At 49.0% G+C, this 22,023-nt stretch overlaps 1 protein-coding gene and 1 long non-coding RNA gene across 4 annotated transcripts; one reads left to right on the top strand and one right to left on the bottom strand.

Moving 5' to 3' along the window:
* The first annotated feature begins 327 nt into the window (after window positions 1-327).
* HID1 (HID1 domain containing) lies at window positions 328-20,784 on the top strand. 3 transcript variants are annotated; one of them, XM_015880292.2, is made up of 19 exons: window positions 328-912; window positions 5,576-5,725; window positions 6,351-6,521; window positions 7,337-7,450; window positions 8,499-8,605; window positions 9,046-9,162; window positions 9,861-10,083; window positions 10,485-10,541; window positions 10,638-10,778; window positions 11,050-11,140; window positions 11,787-11,938; window positions 13,174-13,252; window positions 13,896-14,060; window positions 14,662-14,889; window positions 15,353-15,477; window positions 17,204-17,284; window positions 17,717-17,808; window positions 18,044-18,202; window positions 18,649-20,784. In XM_015880292.2, exons 1-19 carry the CDS (start codon window positions 514-516, stop codon window positions 18,710-18,712), a joined length of 2,715 nt encoding a protein of 904 aa, XP_015735778.1. In that variant the 5' UTR covers window positions 328-513; the 3' UTR covers window positions 18,713-20,784. The 3 variants fall into 3 exon arrangements, with proteins under 3 accessions (XP_015735778.1, XP_015735781.1, XP_032304171.1); XM_015880295.2 differs by lacking the exon at window positions 328-912 and adding an exon at window positions 993-1,184; XM_032448280.1 differs by lacking the exon at window positions 328-912 and adding an exon at window positions 1,194-1,546.
* On the bottom strand, window positions 19,701-21,709 carry LOC116654210. The gene is made up of 2 exons (XR_004309241.1): window positions 21,351-21,709; window positions 19,701-20,997 (listed from the first exon to the last, which is right to left on the bottom strand). It is a non-coding gene; the product is annotated as an uncharacterized LOC116654210 (long non-coding RNA).
* Window positions 21,710-22,023: the final 314 nt, after the last annotated feature.

Raw genomic sequence — 22,023 nt, 5'->3', positions numbered from 1 at the left:
GGATGCACAAAGGAAGGAAGAGGGCCCGGCGCAGCCAGGCAGATCCTCTCTCCGCAGCTCGGTGGAGACCTCTAGCATGGAAATGCTGCAAGGAAAGCCGGCGAGAGGGAGGGGGGGCGAGGCCGATCTCCTCCTTCTCCTCCTCCTCCACGCCCAGCCGCCCTCAGCCTCCCCTGTCGGAGTGCGGGCATCTCTGGCTCTGCCGGTCCGGCCTCACCACGGGCAGCTTCGGGTGAGTGTCAGCCTCGTCTCCATCGGGATGTGGCATTGTCACCTGGTTCGGATGCGTTGGGGTGGGTGTGAACGAGGGAACCTGTATGAGCGGACCTGTAGCATCACCTTAGCCTGGTATCTTCTCTACTATGTTCTCCAGTTGGCAACCTGATAAGAAGGCAGTGCTTGTCCTCCAGGCTTTTCTCCTGTTTTTTCTGGAATACAAACTTCTGTTCATGTGATTTCTTTGTCCTTGTTAGCCATGGAGTCCATCAGAGACTCCCAGGTATGAACTAACATATGACAGTGTTTTTAGGTGAATTTTACCTTCTGTGTGATGGAGCTCTCCAGATTTGTACCCAATTGCGTTACCTGCAGCGGTGCCTACGGGAAAGGCAGGTGGGATGTTTATACAAGAGCCCAGAAAAGACGCGATCTGCCCCAGAATCACTGAATCTAGAACCACCCGGGTTGGAAGGGACCTCCAGGATCACGGATCTGCAGCGCCCCGGGCAGGGCCGTCAGGCTCCACGTTTAGCAGCAGACCCGGCTGCTCAGGGTCCCCGTGCGGTTAAAACGATGCGTGGTGCTCGGCACCTCAGCACGAGGCGCTGCTGTGCGGGTGGGTCTGAGCAGGAACAGCCCGGACGGAGCTCAGCGCAGCGGGGCGAACCTGGGCTACAAAGCGGCCCGTGTCAGGTAGGGGGAGAGAACGGGGCTGGGCAGAGGGCGAGGGGAGGAGGGGGGACCGCGGCCGGGAGGAGGAGGGAAGAGGAGGGAGGGGCCGGGCGGGGCGGAGCCGGAGCCGCGAGGGTTTGACAGCGGGACGGAGCGATGGAGGCGGCGGCACGAGCCGGGCAGGACGGAGCGGAGCCGTGACGGGCGGCCGGGGCTCAGCCCGCACCATGGGCGGCGCGGACTCCAAGCTCAACTTCAGGAAGGCGGTGATCCAGCTCACCACCAAGACGCAGGTAGGGCCGCCATGTCGCGGGGGGGCCGCCATGTCAGGAGCCGCCCTGAGGCGGCCGAGGAACGGCGGGGCCTGAGCCCGAGCCCCGGTGCTGCGGGACGGCGGCCTGCGGGCGGGGCTCCGTGTGCGGGGCCGAGCCGACACCGCGGCCCTGCGCCGTCCCACCGGCATCGTGCCCCGCTCCGGGTGACGCCGGGCGGGGGGGGGCCGCCGCGTGAAGCGATCCCTGTACGCGGCCTGTGGGACAACGCGTCGCTCCCGCAGGTTGCGGTGGAGCAGCGCAGCGCGGCCGGCGTCACACGCTGCGGTCACACCGACAGGCGTCGCGTGGTGGGCGCCGCTCCAATGCCAGGAGAGTGCGAGGTAATGGGAGTAAGGCCGAGGAACAGCGTCAGAACAGAGAACGGGCGCAAAGAGGGGAAGGGCGAGGGGGGAAGGTCTGCGACGAGGCACAGAGCGAGGGGTGGGACGGGGTGATAGCAGGTAAGGCTGGAACACTCGGAGGAGCCGCGATCACGGGCTGCGAGGCAGAATTTATCGCTTGTGTCTGCGTGACTCGGAACGGCTGCGGTGAGTCGGGGAGATCCTCACAACAGACAGCACAGAAACGGAGAAACAGGTGAATTAGCGATGGAAGGAGTTCTGCCACGGCTTTCTGGCTGCCAGGATGTTTTGGGGTGCCTGCAGATGTGGAGTGTCGTTCTGTTATCAGGAACGAGGTTACAATGGGAGCCTGGGGGAAAAGAATGAAACCCGGCTTCCCAGTACCTGCCTGTGCCAAAGGGATCGTCTCAGGCTGCTGCCCACAAAGAAAACCCCGTGTGAGGCAATGCCTCCTGTTGCCAGCAAGAGCAGAGCTGCCCTCCCTCATGTATTGACGTGTGTATGAAGGAAGGTGCTCTGGGGCCCCGGGTAAAGGAAGGAGAAACAGTGTTCTGGTCTGGATTAACTTCATGTCTTTGTGGTCGAGGTGAGCCCGAGTGCCATGTGGAACAAGGGTGGGGTGCTGGCACTCCCATGTTTACATACTGGAGAAGGGCACCGTTGTTCGCATGGCCGCTGTGCACGGCTGGGCTCTGCTGGAGCCTTCGCAGCCGCTGCCAGCAGCAGCCATAGGTGCAGGCCTGGGATCGAGTGGCAGTGATGGATGGAGTCGAATCCCCACTCGGAAGCTATTAACGTAAAACGTGCTTTGCTTTCTCTGCAGCATCTCTTTTTATTTATTAATTTATTTATTTCAGTCTTCTCTTCCATTCAGTAATTGGACAAACAGATTTTGGCAGATCTTAGGTAACATGAAGCTGTGAGCTAATAGTGTGCTGTGCTGTGTTTGGGGAGGCTGTGAGGGAGGAGGTGCTCCAGCAGGAAGCAGTGTTCGCTGCCTGGTGGAAGTTCAGCACTGACATAGCTGACTTGCTGTTAATCTCTAGGCTTTCATTAATTAGAACGTGTGCTGCGCGGGCATTTAAAAAAACCCAGCCAACAAAGTTGTAAGTAACATAATGCTTCAATGCTGGTAGCACGAGTGGGGCCTGGACCTTGAAAGTCAAACCAAGGATGGGCAAAAAATTGGGACTGATTTGACTGATTTTTGGTTGTCAGAGAGAAACTCTGAAGATGTAAAAAATACTAAAAAAGAAAAATCAGAGTGATCAATTCGGAACAATTTCCATTATTAAAAAGGTACCAGAGAAAAGTGGTTGTTCATGCTGCAAATGTGTGAGTCACTGACAGAAAAGCTTTTAATGCCGGAATTCCACACCTGGTATTTTCCAGCTCCCTGTCCAGCAGCAGCCGGGCAAAGGACTTGTTTGGGATCTCTCCTCGATTCTCCCCTACGGGCTGCAAGTACGCTATGAAAAGAAATCCCTTGTGCACTGGGAGCAGTGTGGGGCTGCCGGCCTTGGCAGCGAGAGTCAAATCCTGCTACTTATTAACGTTCTGAATCAGTCTGACCTCGGGCTTTACTTTTGCACAGTAGCTCCCAGACAGGTGGTCAGAGGTACCTGCAGGGCTGCCTGGCATCACAGGGCTCAGTCTGGTGCTGCATGGATGGCTCTGTGGTCACCGTGCTCTAAATTCTGCCCCATTTCAGTGGAAAGGAGCGCACTGCTGGCTGGAAAAGACTGGTCGGAAATTCGGGCATCGAGTCCTGGGTGAATGATGGTCCCTACACACAAATGTTCTGGGCTGGTCAGCACGGTGGCACGAAGTGAATACTGGAGGATGGTCCTCTAATAGGGGCAGCTGGGAACGGGTGCTGGATATAAGACGTTGGATGTGAAGGTGCAGTGCTGCCTGAGCTGGTGAGGAATTGTATGGAAAGTGACAAGGCGCTGTGTGTGAAAGTGAAGACGATAAAAGCTTTGTGCTGAGGGCGGTAACACACAGGGGAGGCAGCGCTCTGGGAGCTTTTCCTGTTGATAGGAAGTGGTCAGCTCGGCACCGTGTTCTTTCTTCCTATGGCACATCCTGTTTGTTAGGATTGCTTGTGCAGGGCTGTGATTCCCTGCTCACTAACAGGCGAGATGCTTGTAATTCACACGGCTTCCCTTTCTGATTCTTGCAGTGTGTGGATGGTGTGTTTTAGAGCACCTGAAACTCCTAATTTATAACTACTGGGGAAATAAAGTCTGGATGTGCCTGCAGGACTGACTCTGCTTTGTGCAGCCAGTGTGCAGGTGGGAGGTCAGCCTTGTGGAGGTGAACAGAAGGCAAAAATAAAAACCTCCCTTGTCCGCTGTGAGCCATCGCATCCATTTAATGCTGCCTGCTGTGCTCACAGCAGCAGTCAGTGCTGCAGGCAGCTCCTTCCTTCAGTACAGACGTGGTTTCAGCAGCAGGTGATCAGTGAATGGGGCTGTTCCAGGTCGCTGTGCTTCCCTTTCCTGTGTGCTACGCACAGGCTGCTGGGTGAGCTCAGCACAAGGAGGTGGGAGTTTAGGTCTCAGGAGATGCTGTACGCAGAACACAGTCAGCTTTAAAACATCCACCAATGTTCTTGGGAGATGAATGTTACGTGCATCAAATGGCTTTATGATGCCAGACGGTTCATTAGATCAGGGGGGCTGCGGGTGAGTCAGTGCTGCATTGTGCCCTAGGACTGTGCATGGGATGCCATCTGTTGGGTGGGGAGATGACTTAATGCAGCTATTAAAAAGCAAAGAAATGGTGTTTTAGCATAACCTCATTGCCAAGATGGCAGACGTTACTGCTGCTGCAGAATCCAACATTGCAGCTCGGGTGATTGCTGTGTGCTCCTCCATCTCTATGTAATTCTTGTTGGAGACAGTCGTAGCTGTCACGCTGCTGGCTGTGGAGCAGCGCTGTGTTCAGCCTCCAGGGAAGATACAGGCAGGAAAAGGTTCTGTGTACGCTGCAGGGAAATGGTTTTCTCCTTCCCCTCTAGATGAGAGTGAAGCCATTATTGATGCATAATCTCCTGTTAGCAGGAGTTGCTGCTCCCTGCTGCTGGGAGTGGCTGTGGCAGGCAGCCAGCAGGTGCACATGGCAATTAGCCCTGCCGCTGTGGTGCCCGGTTTGGAAGGGGATGTAGGAAGTGGAGGATGTTTCCTGCATTATAGTTGTGTTCCCAAGTACTTGGCTCTTTTTGAGGAGCATAATTAGAGATCTGACTTGCAAATAGCTTTTCTCCTCTCTCCATTTAGGCATTCTGTGCACAGATTGAGAGATAGTGCAGCTCTCTTGCATGCTTAGGAAGCCGAGTTCTGCTGCAAGTCATCTGCAGGCAGCTGGCTGTCCTGCACATCCCGCTGAGGAGCTGCCATCTCCCATCCCTTAGAAAAAGTCTGTCTTCCTTGGAAAAGGGCTCGGTAGGAATTCGGTTTGGTGGCCAGGCGGTAAAATAAAGAGGACTTCAGCATCAGAGCAGAAGATGCTTTAACTCATGGATTCGGTTGTGAGTGGAGAGTAGCTTGGGCTGATTCATTGCATGGCAGAAAGGAGTGGGGTGAGCCATGAGCCTCTCGGCTACAGGAGCACATAGGAGAGCCCGGGGGCAGTAGCTGCTGCACCAGCCTGGCAGCCGCGCTGGCTCCTCTCGCTTGCTGCCCTCCGGTGGTGGTGACGCATCACATTCTGCGGGTTCAGGTGATGTGTTGTGGCTCTGCGGAAGACATGGAATGTCCAAGTCTGATGTGCTTGGTCACATAAATGGTCACCCCCCAATGCTGAGGGAGTGCTCTGTTTGGGAGGTTCCCATCAGCCAAGGCTCTGGTAACTAAAAAAAGTGGAATATAAATCAGTGCTGGTGTTTTATTTATCCTCTATTGTTCTCTGTGGTGATGGTTGCATCCCCAGTCCGGTTGCAGTCACTGATGTTTGGAGCTCACTGGATGCTGGTTCTGCCTCTGTAGCTCTGTCTCTTTGCAGCCTGTGGAAGCAACGGATGATGCCTTCTGGGACCAGTTCTGGGCAGACACAGCCACGTCAGTGCAGGATGTCTTTGCCCTTGTGCCAGCTGCAGAGATCCGAGCAGTGAGAGAGGAATCACCGTCCAACTTGGCAACTCTGTGTTATAAGGTGAGGATGGCGTCGTCCTCCTTGGTGCTGTGCTGTGTATTTGTGGGGAGCACAGCAGCATGGCTGAGAGGTCATCTGCAGTCACAGCTGGAGACTCAGCCTCCATCCCTGCTGTGCAGGGTCATAAATGTGCCTGGAAAAATATTTACGCACAGTCACAGAGTTGTGCGTGGATGGGCTGAGGCTGTACAAACAGCATTTACATATCCATAAGGGCAGTGATGCAGGCGATCGGAGTCAGGAGCCCAGACAGTCTGCTATGAAACTAAGTGGAGAATATGACCCCATGAATTAAAAAGCTGCATGGTGAATCCTTAGTTCTACTTCTGCTGTCAGTGCTGGAGGGAACCTGCAGGTGTTGTGGCTCTCTATCCATGCAACGCTTATGCTGTGTGGGTTACCCTGACATGTAAGATCCCTTGTGGTGAGACAAGAAATTGAAGAAGGTCTGGTTAAGATTGTTTACCTCAGTATTTCTAACAGCAATGGAGGCGGTACCATTGAACTCAGGGAAATGGATTCCTAGCAGTGCTTATAAATCTATGTGAAGATGTCACCAGCAGGTCAGAGCTGTGCAGTTTTGCTCCTGTCCAAGCTAATGCTACCTCTCTTTTATTTCCTGCAGGCTGTGGAGAAGTTGGTGCAGGGAGCAGAGAGTGGCTGCCACACAGAGAAGGAGAGGCAAATCGTCTTGAACTGCAGTCGGCTCCTCACTCGTATCCTGCCTTACATCTTTGAGGACCCGGACTGGAGAGGTTTCTTCTGGTCAACTGTCCCTGGGGCTGGCCGAGGAGGGGTCTGTCTCTTGGCACTTATTCTCCTTTCTGGAGGGTGAGCGGGAGGAAGCAAGGAAGCGTTTGAGGACAGCTGCACTGTTGTTATTTCTGTTTATGCAGAAACTAGGTGGCATCTTCTAAGTCAGTTTCTTTTCTTTGATTCTTGGTGCTCTCGCCCTCAGCTGCTCTGCTTAGCACAGGTCTCTGCGTCACCTGAGGTTTTCACTTGGGTGTGTATCTGTAGGAGAGAGCTGGTATGTGAGGGAAGGCTTTTCCAGTATGGAAAGTATGAACTGAAATCAGTGTGGAAAGGATCAGGGTAACATGCTTTAGTGTGTTCTGCAAATGAGAGAAATACCGCTGAAAGCATAACTGAGGTAGGCAAGGAATACATGTTTACCTGCTTTCTCCCTTGGCAGCTGCTGTTTTATGCATGAAGAGCGCTCTCCTGGAGATTTCTGAATCTGCAGGTCAGCGTGACCATGCTGAAACACGTGGTTTCCCCTGAGCATTACATGTGCTGCAGTGTTTTGGAGAAAGTTTATAGGGAGTTGGCAGTGGTTGGTACAGTACAAACGTTTTGCTATCTCTGCTGTTACCTCTAATCTGTTTCGCTTGAGGTCGCTTCAAGGGGAAAAGAAAAGCTGTGCTCTGGAATACTTTATTCACTCAGTTTGGTCACATTAAAGACCTTGTTCCCATATAGTCATTATTCCCCTCATGTTCCTCTGTAACTTATTGTATATTCACAGAGAGTGCATCTTCATTTGCTGTAATAACAGTGTTAATGTATGGTCTTGTACTAACAGTACTCTTTCACAATTCTCACTTTTAGGGAGATGAAGATGATGAAAATGCCCGGCCGCTGGCTGAGTCGCTGCTCCTTGCTGTCGCAGATCTGCTCTTCTGTCCAGATTTCACTGTGCAAAGCCACCGGAGAAGCGCGGTGGTGAGTTGAATCATGAGGTTGTCTGCATAGAGATGGATTAGCTGCATGATAGTTGACCATGTTAGTTAGATCAGACTAACACGGATCAATGTTTTGGGTTCAGTGTGTAGTGTCTGCATCTTCTAAAGCAGGTGTTCTGGGATAGCTGGGTGAATGTCAGCTGGAGAAGCTAGTGTTTTTCTCTGCACTACAGCTTGCCTGTCAGGAAGATGTGGGCTTGCTGGCAAAGTGGCTCTCCTATTGTTTCCACTAGAGCAGGGACGTTCAGCACCTTGTTCTTCTCACTGGCAATCTGAATATGGACAGAGGTCTTAAGTGCTCCAGTTTTACCAAGAGTTGTTCTGAGGAGCTGGGTGAGGAACCTGGCGATGGGTGAGCTCCAACCTGACTGTAGGAACTGAGTAGAGAGGCAGGAAAAGCAAGGACTGTCGAGTAAGCTGCGGTTGATTCCGTGTTAGCAGTAGCTGTTGTCAGCATGCTGGTTTTGTGGGAGCTGTGGCTGGTGTGCTAAGTGCGTCTTGGTTGCCCTCAGTGAGATCATTACCATTGTGGGAGGGAAGGAAGTTACACAGCAGGAATTCAGAGCAATTAAAAACAGTTCTCTGGTCTGCTTTCCCCAGCTGCAGGGAGAAAAAATGGTTGGTGGTAGAATTTGCTTAATTAAGCTTAAGGAAAGAGACAAAGCATGCCAAGGGTACTAGATGCAAGTATATTATATTCATCTGGGCTGTGGAGGAAAAGAGAAGAGGTGGTGATGCATCCTATAATTAGAATAAAATATATCCTGGATCTTTTTGTTCTGGCTGCCAGTTTCTAGCGGAGGCGGCTAGCACTGTGCCTTGGCATGCTGGAGGAAGAACCTTATACTGCATGGTGCCCAGTGCCTGGATAGGTGGTGTCTGAGTGAGGCTGGTACGTGCAACTAGAGTGTCAGGATGCATCTCTGCTGGTTTCTTTGCTACCGTTGAGGGTGGGGCTGAACTGCCCTGGATACCCGTAATCAGCTCTTGCACTTGCCTGTGCTCTGATCTTCTGTTTCTCTCCATAGGACACAGCAGAGGATATCCACTCCATTGACAGCTGCGAGTACATCTGGGAGGCAGGAGTGGGCTTTGCTCACTCTCCACAGCCTAACTACATTCATGACTTGAATAGGTAAGAGGGTTTGCAGAGGCAGAGTGGAGAGAAGCTGGGCTCAGGAGACTGAGGGGTCTGAAGGAGATGGGCTCTCCTTGCTTCTTGAGGCACTTGTGACTTCTGCAGGGCTCTTCCCCCTTTCTAATCCATCATGTCAGGCAGCAAAGAGAAAATTGGTTGTGCTTTTGAGTAACTTTTTGTAGTGTGATATGGGAGGTGGGGTGTCTGTGACATAAACTGTCAAAATGACCCTTTGAAATGACCTAGGAACTCTGTATCTCTTATTTTCAAAAGGCAGCATTTTGATCAGTGCTTACAAATGAAATGCTGCTAATGAAATGGACTCAGCTTTCTCTATAGGAAATACTTTCAGGATGGGACTGAGCTTATACATTGCTGTGGTGATTGTGCCTCCTGTGCTTCAGTCCAGGACTTGACCTCTTCTTCCCTTCTTTCAGGACAGAGCTGCTTAAGCTGCTGCTGACCTGTTTCTCTGAGGCCATGTATCTGCCTCCATCTTCAGACAGCAGCAACACCAACCCCTGGGTGCAGTTCTTCTGCTCTACAGAGAACAGGTGAGGGTATAAAGCTGAGTGCTAGGAGAAATACACTGAGATATTTCCAAAGGAGTATGTTGGTAGTGGTTGGCCATAGGACTTGGACAACAGCCCTTAGCTATTAGCACCTCTACTTAGTGAGAAACCTTGCTCATCAGCAAAGGGCAAAACTGAGCATGATGCTCACTGGAATTTGATACAGGAGTGGTCCTTGTCATGTGGGAAAGGCAGATGCATTCCCCTGCTGTAGATCCTGTTCCCTTGTGGGAATGGTGGTGTGGCACTTCACTGAGTCGCTGGTGATGGTGGCAGGTGAATGCTGCCCTCTGGTGACATCGTCTCCTCTGGGACTTTCATATGCCCACTGGGGGCAGCACAGTTTGGTCTTTGTGGAGTCTGGAGAGCTTTAAGGTCCTGTCTCTTTTCCTATTGTTGCGTGGAATTTCTCTGGGAAGCCACAGTCTTTTTTTTTTTTTTTTTTAACCTCCCCTTTCTTTTTAGCTCTAGTCCAGATGACCAGTGGGAGATGAGTGTCAGCTCTTGTCCCTGTGCTGCTCAGTCACTGGTCACTGTCATAGATTGGAGCTGGGTGGATTAGAGAAGGTGCTGGTCCTTTGTTAAGATCCCCAAATCCTGGGGAGGGATGCCTGTTTCTCCCCGAGGCAGCATCATTTACTTCTTATTTCTGCCTTCTGAGAATGTTTTCTCCTGCCCAGACATGCACTCCCCCTCTTCACCTCGCTCCTGAATGTCGTCTGTGCCTACGATCCGGTGGGTTATGGGATTCCTTACAATCATCTGCTTTTCTCTGACTACCGTGAGCCCCTGGTGGAGGAGGCAGCCCAGGTGCTGATTGTCACTTTGGACTATGACAGCTCCACCAGTTCAAGTCCCACTGTGGATGGCACAACTACTGGCACGGCCATGGATGATGTGGATGTGAGTGGCCCCGGGATCCATATTTGCCACTTTCCCAACTGCTGTGACCCCCTTACGCCAGCTTTTCCTGAATGCAGGGCTAATCTGTAGGGTGCAACAATGCTCCATTCCTTGCAGTCTGCTATCTCTGGCCCAGTCCTCTTCCCTTCATGTAGGACACTAAGCAGCCATAGGTGACCAAACCGTCAGGTTTTGGTCACTGACTTGAATCAGGAGCACTAAAGTAAAAATTCCCTGACTACTGATTTTGGAAGTGCTCTGTCTCCTAGCACGTAGAATTGGATCATTCAGAGAGCAAAGCTTAAATGAGAGATGTGAGCCCCTAGAGCTACTGGTTGCACTTGGCTTCTGACTAAATCTTGTAATTCCATAAGCATTTCATTCATTGTCTTTGAACACAGCCTCCAGGACCAGACAATCTGTTTGTGAATTACCTCTCAAGAATACACCGAGAGGAGGTAATGTGCTCCAGTCCTGAATGACTTCTTGTCTGATTTCATGCTGATGGAGCTAGCCCTGGGCCCACCACAGTCTCTTTCCTGTTCTGATGGCAGGATTTCCAGTTCATCCTGAAAGGAGTGGCTCGTTTATTATCGAACCCACTGGTCCAGACCTACCTGCCAAACTCTGCCAAGAAGATCCAATTCCATCAGGAACTTCTCGTCCTCTTCTGGAAACTCTGTGACTTCAACAAGGTGTGGAGCTGCTTGTTGAGCTTTACCCCTCCTTGCTTGATCCCCAGAGCCTGGTGTGGCTCTGGCTGGACAGAGCTCTGTAGAGAGGTTACAGGCAGGTAGTGAGCACTGACTGTGGTGCGCCTGTCAGCAGTGCTGCTTACAGCTGGGTGGGCTGGGACTGGTCTGGCTCCAGGGAGACTGGCTAGCTTGAGTCTATGTGGCCTGAGCCCTGTGGATGGTGGATGAAACCAAATATTCTTACGACTGTCTGAAATTCTTTTTTTTCCAGAAATTCCTCTTCTTTGTGCTGAAGAGCAGTGATGTTCTGGATATCCTTGTCCCAATCTTGTATTTTCTCAATGATGCCAGAGCAGACCAGTGTAAGTTGGTTGTTCTCATTAATTGGGATGATCTGTGCCTACCAGTTGAGCTAAGATATTTTTAAAATGCTTCCTGTCTACCATTGAGATTGCTGCTTGAGTGTGTGTTCCCAGCCTTCTGCAGGGATGAGGGGGAGTAGTTCACTTAGATTGGTATTTGTAATGGACTTAGAAGCGGGGCATGGTCTATACCACAGCATGTGGAAGGGATATCCTTAGCACGTGCTAATGCTTTTTGAGTTCTTATGTCAAAAACTGCCTCCCTGATCCTAAGAAGAAAAGGAAAAAATGAGCAAGTTTCTCTTGCTTTTGGTATAAGTTAGTCGTAACACCATGCTGCACTGCTGGAAGAAGTCAGATCTTTTCTGCTATAGTAATTTACATCAAGAACATAATGAAGAGCATAATCTACCTGAGGCTTTGTGTTGTACTGACTTCAAACAGGCTTGAAGCAAACACTGGTACTGACAATTGAAGGAGGTCTGTGTAGGACATTCCTAATCAGGATACTCTGGTGTCTACCGTTTCTCTTTCGGTCCCATTGTGTTTCTCCTCTTTCCTCACTGCCCTCCAGTTTTCAGCAGTCCTTTGGCTTTGGTGTGGTAGGTTTTTGTTTTTCTTGTTTGTTTCTTTGGTTTTTCTGCAGCACGAGTGGGATTGATGCACATTGGGGTATTTATCCTCCTGCTTCTCAGTGGGGAGCGTAATTTTGGGGTGCGACTGAACAAGCCGTATTCTGTACGAGTGCCTATGGACATCCCTGTCTTCACAGGGACTCATGCGGATCTGCTCATCATAGTGAGTATAGCTCTAGGAGTTCTTTTCTTTCCCTCTTAACCCTTGTTTCAAAATCTCCACAAACTGAGTGAGGAAACAGAACAATTTACTGATCCTTCCTAGATCACCCCTCCACTGAGTAGCCAGAAAGTATATGGGGTGTGTCCAAACACTGGTGGTTCATCACCCTGTTAACCCGAGGCGATGTGTCTGGTGAGGGGTACATGTTGTGCAGATCTCAAAGAGCAAGATCTGGGGTGGAGCTGAACTGGTTTAAAGGACTCCGAGTCTGGTGCAATGGGATGGGTGGATGATCTCTAAGACTTGGAAATCTGACTGTGTTGCTGGCTCTGTCCCAAGCAACCAGAGTTTCATGGAGTGTGTTAGACAGAATGAGGACAACAGTGTCCTTACCAAGCTCAACCCGCAGCTTTAGATTTCATTCATCTTGCAGTTGGTAGTGATGAGGGTCCCATTGCTGCCAACACGCTGCATTTTGCAGTACTGGCCTTGTGCAGTGCCCTTCTGGCATGTTGGTGCTTATTTGTCAGGGAGGAATTTCTCAGCAGCTTTTGATTAAACCTTCTAAAGGAGATTACCACTAGAAGGAGGAGGAAGAATCCACCTACCAGAACTGTTCTTGATGCAATGTGTTTTGCTATTACATTTCATTAGTTTAAGATCACCTGTGTTTTCATTATGCTGTGTACTCTAAAAGTATGCCTGCTAGAGGCGGGAAGGCCAAAACTGGAAATGTCTGGGCTGGTTGTGGGGCAGCTGAATATTTCCATGCCTCTGAGCGTGTTGTTAAGAAATGTAGGACAAACACTGGAGTTAGAATTTTGCACTAAACTTGGACATGAGATCATTAGCTCCTTGGTATGTCAAGCAGCTATCATTAAGGTTTAGAGCCAAAAATCCACTGGAGGTGAAGGTAGTCCTTACTTCCTGGTAACTTATTGTTGTCCCGGACTGGCTGTACATTTTGGAACAGCTCAGTCAGTTTCTGTTTGCAGTATTGTAGAGCAGTAATCATATCCCCAAAGGACTCCTTGTAAATAAAAGCTTGCGCTCTTGGAGCACGAGTTTGCAGTGAGAGCAGCCTTCTCCACCTGTGTAATTGTGGAGTATGCAAGGCCCTGCCTTGGAAGGAATGGTGTCAGGAAGTGATTAGTGTGGGGGTGGCACTGGTTTTGGTTGAGAGGGTGCTTTCAGTAAGGTTCTGCCTTGCTCAAGAACTCTTTTCCCTACCGCAGGTCTTTCACAAGATCATAACTAGTGGGCACCAGCGTCTGCAGCCTCTCTTTGACTGCCTGCTCACCATCATTGTGAACGGTAAGCACTACTGCATGGAGTAGCAACCCATAGAAGGGTCAGCTGCTCATGCTCTGTCTCCCTGCATTCCTATCTGTGCCAGTTAATGTTTACCAGTGTCGGTGACTGCTGATGGAAACTGCGACCCTTTCTATTCTGTGCTAGAGGTGCCTGCTGCAGATCAGATCTGTCTTCAGGTGTATTGGCTGGGCTCAGTCAGATGGGACAAGATGACAGCAGGGTTCCTGGAGCAGCTCTGGGGTGGCAGAGAGGCATTTTCCTGCCAGCCCGCTGACGGCGGTGGCAGTGCTGTTTTTCTCCAGCAGGGAGTGCCATGTCCTCGCGGTGACACTGTGTTCCCTTGGGTTTTACAGAAGTTCGGGTGGCTCTGTACAAGATTTGCAGAAGGGACACGAGCCGTGATATTACTGGTGTAAAACTCCTTGAGAAATTCTGAAGGCGGAAACATTTGCTTTTGTTAGTCCATATATCTATTTGGAGTCTTTTATTTTCAGTGTTTCTGTAACCCCTATTGGGCTCAGCCATCTCATGAAACTTTCCCAGAAGTGCATAGTGAGGAGATGGCAAAAGTGATGTTTTAAATGGTGTTTTTGTGTGGGTCTCTGATTCTGTCTCTTAATTGTCATGTGTTTGCCTTCCATAGTGTCTCCATATCTGAAGTCTCTTTCCATGGTGGCTGCTAACAAGTTACTGCATCTCCTGGAAGCTTTCTCCACCACCTGGTTCTTGTTCTCTGCTATCCAGAACCACCATCTTGTTTTCTTCTTGCTGGAAGTTTTCAACAACATAATTCAGTACCAGTTTGATGGTAAGAAACTTCCATGCTCAGTGGGTTTACGCTACTTTAGTCCAAGAGAACATTAAATGCACATTCAGAAAAGGTCCAGATTCACAAGAATGGGGAAGAAACTTCTCAACCAGCTACGGGAAGACTTGTCTGGGATCAAGAAGTTGTGTTAGTAGGTAACTGGGGTTGGGGTTGGGCAAAATGAGGCAGCAGCAATTTGTCAGCATAACCTCAGACCATACAATGAGATGGGCAGAGGGGAAGGAGAATATACACGTACTTTGTGAGCCTCTTATTGAAAATGGAAAAATGTTGAATCTTTTCCTCCAAAACAGGTGCTATTACGTGGATTAAAGTGTCATTTTCTTTCTCATGTGTTTGAATATCATTCTCTAACCAATTTCTTGTCAACGTTCCAGCCTAGGAAAGATACAACTTGATTTTCTTGTGGCTTTATAATGGATAAAAGTTTACATAACTCTGCTCTTTCTTCTTTGCACTGTTGCTTTTATGAGCTTACAGGGTCTCAGTGATCAGGTTTCATGTTGCCAGTGAGGTACGCTATGTTGGCAGAGCTCTTTAAGTCTTCCTTCTCTGCTCATTTTGTTACTGTAATTCGCAGGGAACTCTAATTTGGTTTATGCTGTTATCCGCAAGCGGAATGTGTTTCATCAGCTGGCCAACTTGCCCACGGATTCGCAGTCCATCCAGAAGGGGCTGCAGCGCAAGAAGAAATCTCCAGAGCCTATTTCTCGCACCAACTCCCAGGATGGAGCCTCCATGGAGGGGTCACGTCCTGCTGCCCCCGCTGAGCCAGGGACACTGAAGACAAGTCTGGTGGCTACTCCAGGTCAGCATTAGTTTATCTTTGTAACAGGAGAAAAGTTTGCTTTCACTGTGAGGTACAGAGGACTCACCCTTTCACTGGGTGTGGGAAGAGATTAAGAGTTTACGTCTGTGGATGACTTACTGCCTTTCAGACACAGTTTTAGGTCAGTTTATCCAAGTTGAGGGAAGGTCAAAGTAAAATGCTGTCTCAGATTTAGTGTCTGCATGACCTTTTCTCATAATTTTGACTTCTTGCCTCAGTTTAACAGTATTCATGTGAACTTGTATCCTTGTTGCATCAAGAAGTGTTTTCCCAGGGGCAAGTGAACTCTGGGGCAATGAGATCAAGGTGGCATCTTGCTGCTCTTGTTGTAAGGAGGGTGTTTCAGATTACAGCTGATGCATGGAGTGTCTGTGCTTGGTAGGGCAGAGAAAGACATATTTAACTCACCTGTACTTCTGGGCTTCTTGTGTTTTGAACACAGGGATTGACAAGCTCACAGAGAAGTCACAGGTGTCAGAGGATGGGACCATGCGTTCGCTGGAGCCTGAGCCTCTGCCAGAGGGTAACCCGCCCTCAGCTGTGAGTGATGGGGAGCCCTGGAGTGGGGTAAGGGCAGGCACTGCCTTATTGAGGCATATTTAAGGGAGCGCCTTTGTGTCCTGATCCTCCCTGCTGAGTTTGCTTATGTGTATAAGCACGTAGATCTTTGGTCCTTGATGGATAGTTGCTCTCCCTGGCTATGGCAGTGCTCTTTGCCTGTCTGAATGTTTGCTGTGGTGCCATAAAGCAGACAGGAGGTGAAGGGCAGTAAAGCATTGGGTGTGGGATATGCTTCTGGGAGAAGCATCGCTGCAGTCGAATAGCGCTTCAGGTCGCCTGCAGCTGTCTCAAGGGACTGTGGTGTTTTGGACTGTCTGAGTGATGTCTTTTTGTGTTCTGTCTTGACTCCAACCTACTGAGTTAAGATGAACTAATAAGAGGCACTGGATGAATTTTAGGGTCCTCACCCTTGTGACTGACTTAAATTCCTTTCTTTATCTGTTGCAATGTAATTCCCTTATCAGCCATAAACATTTCAAATGTTTCTTGTGAAATGTCAAACAGCCCTCACATTTCATTGTAATTCATGTCACCTCTCCTAAATATATCAGCCGGCTGTAAGCCTTAGGATGACAGCTGGAATGGAGGCAAGGCTGTGGGATACACGAGGAAAGGGGAAGAGGGTAGAGTCATCTGAAGGAGATAAAAGTTTTTATGCTTTTATGAATTTTATTTTTAGAAGCTTGATGGGGACAGGGCGCAGAGGCCAAACAGTAAGGCTTTGTCTGCAATCATTGCAAAGTAATATTGTCATTTAGTCTTTGAGGAAACTGGAATGAACAGTATCCTTGAGTAGTCTAGAATACATTTTTTTTATCCTTCTTGGCCTTCCCTGATGCTACATGAAGGACCATGGTCAGCAAGACGTCTTTAAGCATGCAATTAATGCTGCTATTAAGGGAGATTTTTGCTGAGAACTTGAAGGAGAAGGGTTTTCTTCTTCCAGCAGCCTCTGAAACAGAATCTTGGGTCATTACGTGTCTTTGTCCAGCAGCTGGTTTGAGCTGTTCCCCATCACAGAGCACTGTTAGCTTCCAGTGGGTTCCAGCACAGCTCTGCCCCAAAGCTGCTGTTTCTGGTTGCAGAGGTGACGTGAATGAGTCTGGGCAGCGCCGTCCTGTGACGTGAATTGTGGAGGTGTAGAATAGCTGCTGGAAGGAAATGCTGATCCTGTTTGATTAGTAGAAAAGTCGGGTGTGAAAAAAAAAGTCAGGGAAAAGCCTCTCCGTGTTTACCTTGTGCAGAGAGTGACAGTGATTTTTAAATGGCTTCCATTCTGTTACATCATGAATATTGGGATGCTTCTGTGGCTGACTTTGAAAGGCAAGGTGGTAGTGATGTCTCTTACCCAAAAGGAATGAAACCAGAATGAAACCAGAGCCTTTCAAAGGTCATTCTGTGATGGTGTTCCCGTTTGGGGCATGAGTGTGTTGTTCCTTGAGAGGGTGTGGTTGGGAGTTGCTGAGAGCCCCCCCTTGGAGAAATACTCTTCAGGATGTACCACAGAAGGCACCAAAAAGTCCCGAGGGGAGCCTTGGTGTACTGAGGTCTGAAAAATTCACTGTGTCGAAGCAAATATTTCAGTGAGTGGGGGCTTTGGGATTTGATCTGTTCTGGGGACAGACTGATTTGTCTTGTCCAGCTGTGCTCTGGAAAAATTGGTTCAGCGGTCAGCGAGTTCTGTTCCTTGCTCTAATGTGTGACTTTATGTTTAAATAATGTTTGTTGATAGGAAGTGTCACATCCCCAGCGGGATCGAAGGCGTCTCTCCAGTGCATCCTCCAGTGGACAGTGGACCCCAACTCCCGACTGGGTAAGGAAATCTGAACAGATGAAGTAAATAACAAGGAAGAGTTGTGGCAGAAATTACTTCTGCTCCACCCACAGTCCTCTTCTCTCTCTCTTTTTTTTAATTTACCTTTCCTTTTTTCCCAAAGCAGAGACTTCTCCTGGGTAACACATTTCTTTGGGATATCTTTAACTTCTGGTAAAAGCTTCACAAGTGTATCATCAGCCACAAAGAAGTATTTTGTTCTATCCGTGTTAAACCAATACCTCCATAGCTTCATTGGGTGGCTCTGATTTCTATTGTTCCAGGATTTATTGTACTGCTGTTGCATGCTCAGCTCATCTATTGCCTCTGGGATTTTTGTAAACTTCATTTGTTGTAGAAACAGTGGAGGTACCTGTAGGAAAAACTACTCATGCAATGTACTGATTTCTTTGTGGACTTTGCTACTCACAGGTGATGTCTTGGAAGTCAAAGCTTCCTCTGCAGACCATCATGCGGCTGCTACAGGTACTGGTCCCTCAGGTGGAGAAGATCTGCATTGACAAGTAAGTACTTCCCTTGTAAAGTATAATTGAAAGCCTTGCAGTGTTGGCCGAGGTGTTATTTTGCTTGCCAGGCTTCTTGTTTCTCTGATGCATTCTCAGCTCCTTAGTCAGTGGAGAGGATGTTTGTTCTTGATAGCCATAAGTCTGACTGTGTGTGTGTTTCTTTGGACTGATACTTTGTGCTGCAGCAGTCTGTGGGATGTGCCAGTTATGCTCCTGTTCTGTCTGTTTACAGGGGTCTCACAGATGAGTCAGAGATCCTCAAGTTCTTGCAGCATGGCACACTGGTGGGGCTGCTGCCTGTCCCTCACCCCATCCTCATTCGCAAGTATCAGGCTAACTCAGGCACTGCTATGTGGTTCCGGACCTACATGTGGGGCGTTATTTATTTGAGGTAAACCATCTGGGTGCAGTCTGACTCAATCTTTTCCAGAGCTTGTAGAGAGAATTGCAGACACTGGGCCAGCTCAAGATTACCTCTCATTTAGTGGACAGAAAGATGCTTTTTCTCTAGAAAAGAGTAGTGTGAATTAGGTGCTCCAAAAATTTGAGTGGGAGGTGAGAGGGAAGTTGCTGTGGGCATAGTGCTTGGTTGGGATTTTGTAGATTTTCTATTCTCTGCTGCAGCTTAGAGGGGAAAATTTAATGCAAAGCTCTGCCTTTGTGGAATCTTGTAGATACTGTCACCCATTTAAGGGCTGCTGTCTCTCAACCAGTGATTTCCTTTTTTGCAAAGCTATTGGCATTTTGTATAGCCAGCTCCAGTAATCCCAGCTGTAGGGTTTGAATTCCATGTACCCAGTCACAGAGAGTAAAGTGAATCTTGTCTTTCTCTCCCAGGAATGTGGATCCCCCCATCTGGTATGACACAGATGTGAAGCTGTTTGAAATTCAGCGAGTCTAAGAGAGCACTTAACCTCTACTAAGAGAAATACACTGGATCTGAGGACTCTGCTGTGTGCTGCTTCATCACAGCTATTCCTGCATTTCACATCCAGCTGGGAGACCAAAAGGACAATCATTCCATTTATCTCCCTGTCATTTAAAGCTTTAATTGGGACCTGTGTGGGCATCCCTCCCCCAGCTCACTTCTCTTCCTTTACCCTTCACCATGAACCCTGAGTGAAAGATGTCTAAGCGATCGTCCATTGTTGTGGTTGCACTAGAAATCAGACTGTTCTTAACTCTTCAGTTAGTGTTTTGCTCCTGGATTTGGTTTGGAAACCAATTTGACCCAGTCCTTGCCCTTCTCAGTGTCAGCATTTAATTGAAAAGACTAACTGTAAATTGGGTGCTATTCCTGCAGGCAGTGGGGTTTGGAAATGGTAGTTACTTTCAAGTGGTTCCACAGTGTTTCTGGGCCATCACTTCTGACTGCAGGTGTCTCCCTGAAGTCTCAGTTGTATATTGGTAGGGAAATCTTTCCAGTCCAAATGAAAGGAGAAGTTACTGAAGGAAAACTTTGTGCCTCAGCTCTCAATCTCTCTACTCCTTTCCTGGAAAGCTGCTTAAAGAGTCCTTTAGTAGGTGTCACTCTGGTGTGGTAGTTCTTCTTTGGCTTCCAGGCCTGGCAACCTGTCCTTCATGGTCAAGTGTTGCAATGAAGCATATGTGTGTCAGTTTGGAAAGCCCTGTTTGATTCTCACAAGCACACGGGAAGGAATGGACTGGCTCAGTGCGAGCAAGGAGAAGAGATGGTTAACCTGTGTTGTACTTCACCAGTTACCTGAAAGGACACTGTCATCTGGGTTTGGGAGTAACCATGTCCTTCTGACTCTGTCTATGGAGCAGGAGGGTCTTTTGCACACTACTGTCTGAAGCCAGAAATTGAGGGTGGCTCTCAGGGAAGTTGTGGGAGGAATTTGGAAGCCATAGGAGGAAAAGCATCTCTGTGTCACTTGGGAGTGGACAGTGAGTGCTGAGGCAAAACTTGATTCTTTGGGGCATTTTGCTAAGAACCAAGATATCAGATCTTGAATGTACAGGGTCCAAATGAGCAAAGCCTGGGAAGGCAGAGCAGGAAGCAGTGGAAGGCTGGCTGTTGCTGGCACGGTTTAGCAGCATGTAGTTGCACATTGTCTCCACCCACCATCCTGGGAGTCATCAAATTGTATGTTCTGTGGAGCGGGGTTGCTGCCTTAGGCCTGTGAGGTGTTCAGACAAGGCAATGTGAGGGGTCCTGCTGTGAGCTGAGACCTTTCCTACTTCACCAAGGCTTAATCTTTGGTCTCCTGGTCCTCAGCCTTGGGGGTCACTGGGCCACGAGCTGTTCTGAGCTACGACAGACAAGTGAGATCACTCCTTGGAACTGGTCTCCCACTCTTGAGTAAGGGTCAGGTGTGCGGTCTTGTTTCTTGTAGTCCTTCCCTAAGTGCTGGAGTTAGTGTGATGGCAGCTTGGATGATCTGCCGTTTGTCTCCTGGAGAGAGTGCTGCTGTATTGTTCCACTGGCTGGTCTGTAGGCAAGTGGTTTTCTTAAGCACTTCTGACACTGAAAGCAGCCTGTAGTCCTAGGGCAGCTGAAATAAAGCCCCAGTGGTTTTTCTGATGGATAAGAAATACAAGAAATAGAGGTTAATTTCCTCACCCCTCCCCTGTTCCATCTCCACTCCACTTTGTTGTTTAGCACTACGCTCATCCTGATGCAGTCTTTGTTTGGATATCAGCAGGGTGAGATTTCTGTTTCAGTAGGAATCTCTCATATATAAGAATGTGATTTGGTGGGGGAGGCGCTCACACCCCACAGCCAGAGCGGGACATCTCGTGTCCCACGTGCTTGCCTCCTCCCCTGTGGATCTTCTGACTCCTATGATTTCTTCCATCTTTTCTGCTTTATTTCTCTGTGAGTTCCTTTGGAAACATTTTTTGTTTTTCTTGGTGTTTGGAGTCTAATCTTTGTTCTGTGAAAATCAACTTGCACTGTAAACTATTTGCTTAATTACAGAGTGAAAGATAAAGATTATCTGAAACATGCAATATGTGGCTCATTTTATTTCACTGAGAAGTTTGTAATGTTGCTTATCTCGTGCTTGTGTAGCTGTGCTGCTATGGGACCACGTGCTGCCTTCCTCTGCAGCGCATGGAATTTCTACATCACCGATGAAGATCAGGCTGTGAAACACGAGCCTGGACTATGCGCTTCTGTCCATCTCTGTGCTTACGGCGCGAGACGTCATCCAAGGTAACAGCCTGGAGAGGTGCAGAAAAGGAACTGGATCAAACAGGATGGAGGTTCCTGAATTGGCCAAGTGTGCGCTGGGACCTTTGTGCAGCTGAGACCTGTAGGGCGGGTGCCTGACCCTGAGGGAACCTCTGCAGGTGCTCGCAGTGGGCAAATAGCAAATGATGGTTACGGTGGCTGTGAGCAAACTTTACATTTGTGGTTTGTGCCCCTCCTGGATAGAGACACAGCGTAGTCCAGAGCCGGAGTTGCGAAGAACCTGAACTTTCACCCTCTGGTGTGAAAGGGCTGACACCTTCGACTCCAGTTTTCTCTTTGACCTGGAGGGGTGTTTTACTTTTGTCCCTTGTAGGTTCCTTACCTGTATCTGCAGCGCCTGAGCTGGGTGTTGTTAGGAAGGGACACAGAGCACTCCATCTGATCTGCAGTGGCCTTTGGTAAGAGTTGGAGGGAGGGCTTCATGCTCTTCATGTGTTCAGGAAGGCCGTCCTGTTCAGCTACATCCTTTTCAGTCTGCGCCTGTTTGTGGTAGTTGTGGGACTTAATATTGTGTCTCAGAGGGAAACCTCCCAAGTCAGTGGCTCGGTGGAGGCTCAATGACTTAAATAGAGCTTTAGCTTTTATATCATTAAAATAACATCCAGTCTGAGTTTTCTCATGAAGTAAATCATTCCTTGTCCTCCTGCTGTCAGAGACTGGGGAGGGGGGTTGAAACTTTTCTTGTATCATTTGCAAGGGGTGGATCTTGGCATGTATCTCCTGTAGGTACCAATGGGAATGAGAATAATAATTAACTTTACTGGAGCCTAATTTATCCAGCTGTTATTTCTCATGCCATATTTCTGTTGACACAGGCTTAAGTCAAAGCTCTCAGTGGGCAAAGTTCATGTTCATGAAGTCATTCTCACTTTTAGTTTCAGGGAGAGCTTCCACTGCCAGAAGCTGAGTTATGGGCAGCGTAATGTGGGCAGGAGTCTGTAGTTCTGGAGCTCCTGACCGGGATGAAATGAATGTCACCAAAAATACCCTCAGGC

This window comes from Coturnix japonica, chromosome 18 (genome assembly GCF_001577835.2).
Source record: "Coturnix japonica isolate 7356 chromosome 18, Coturnix japonica 2.1, whole genome shotgun sequence".
In the NCBI taxonomy this organism is placed as follows: Eukaryota; Metazoa; Chordata; class Aves; order Galliformes; family Phasianidae; genus Coturnix; species Coturnix japonica.
This window is presented reverse-complemented; position numbering and strand designations above follow the sequence as displayed.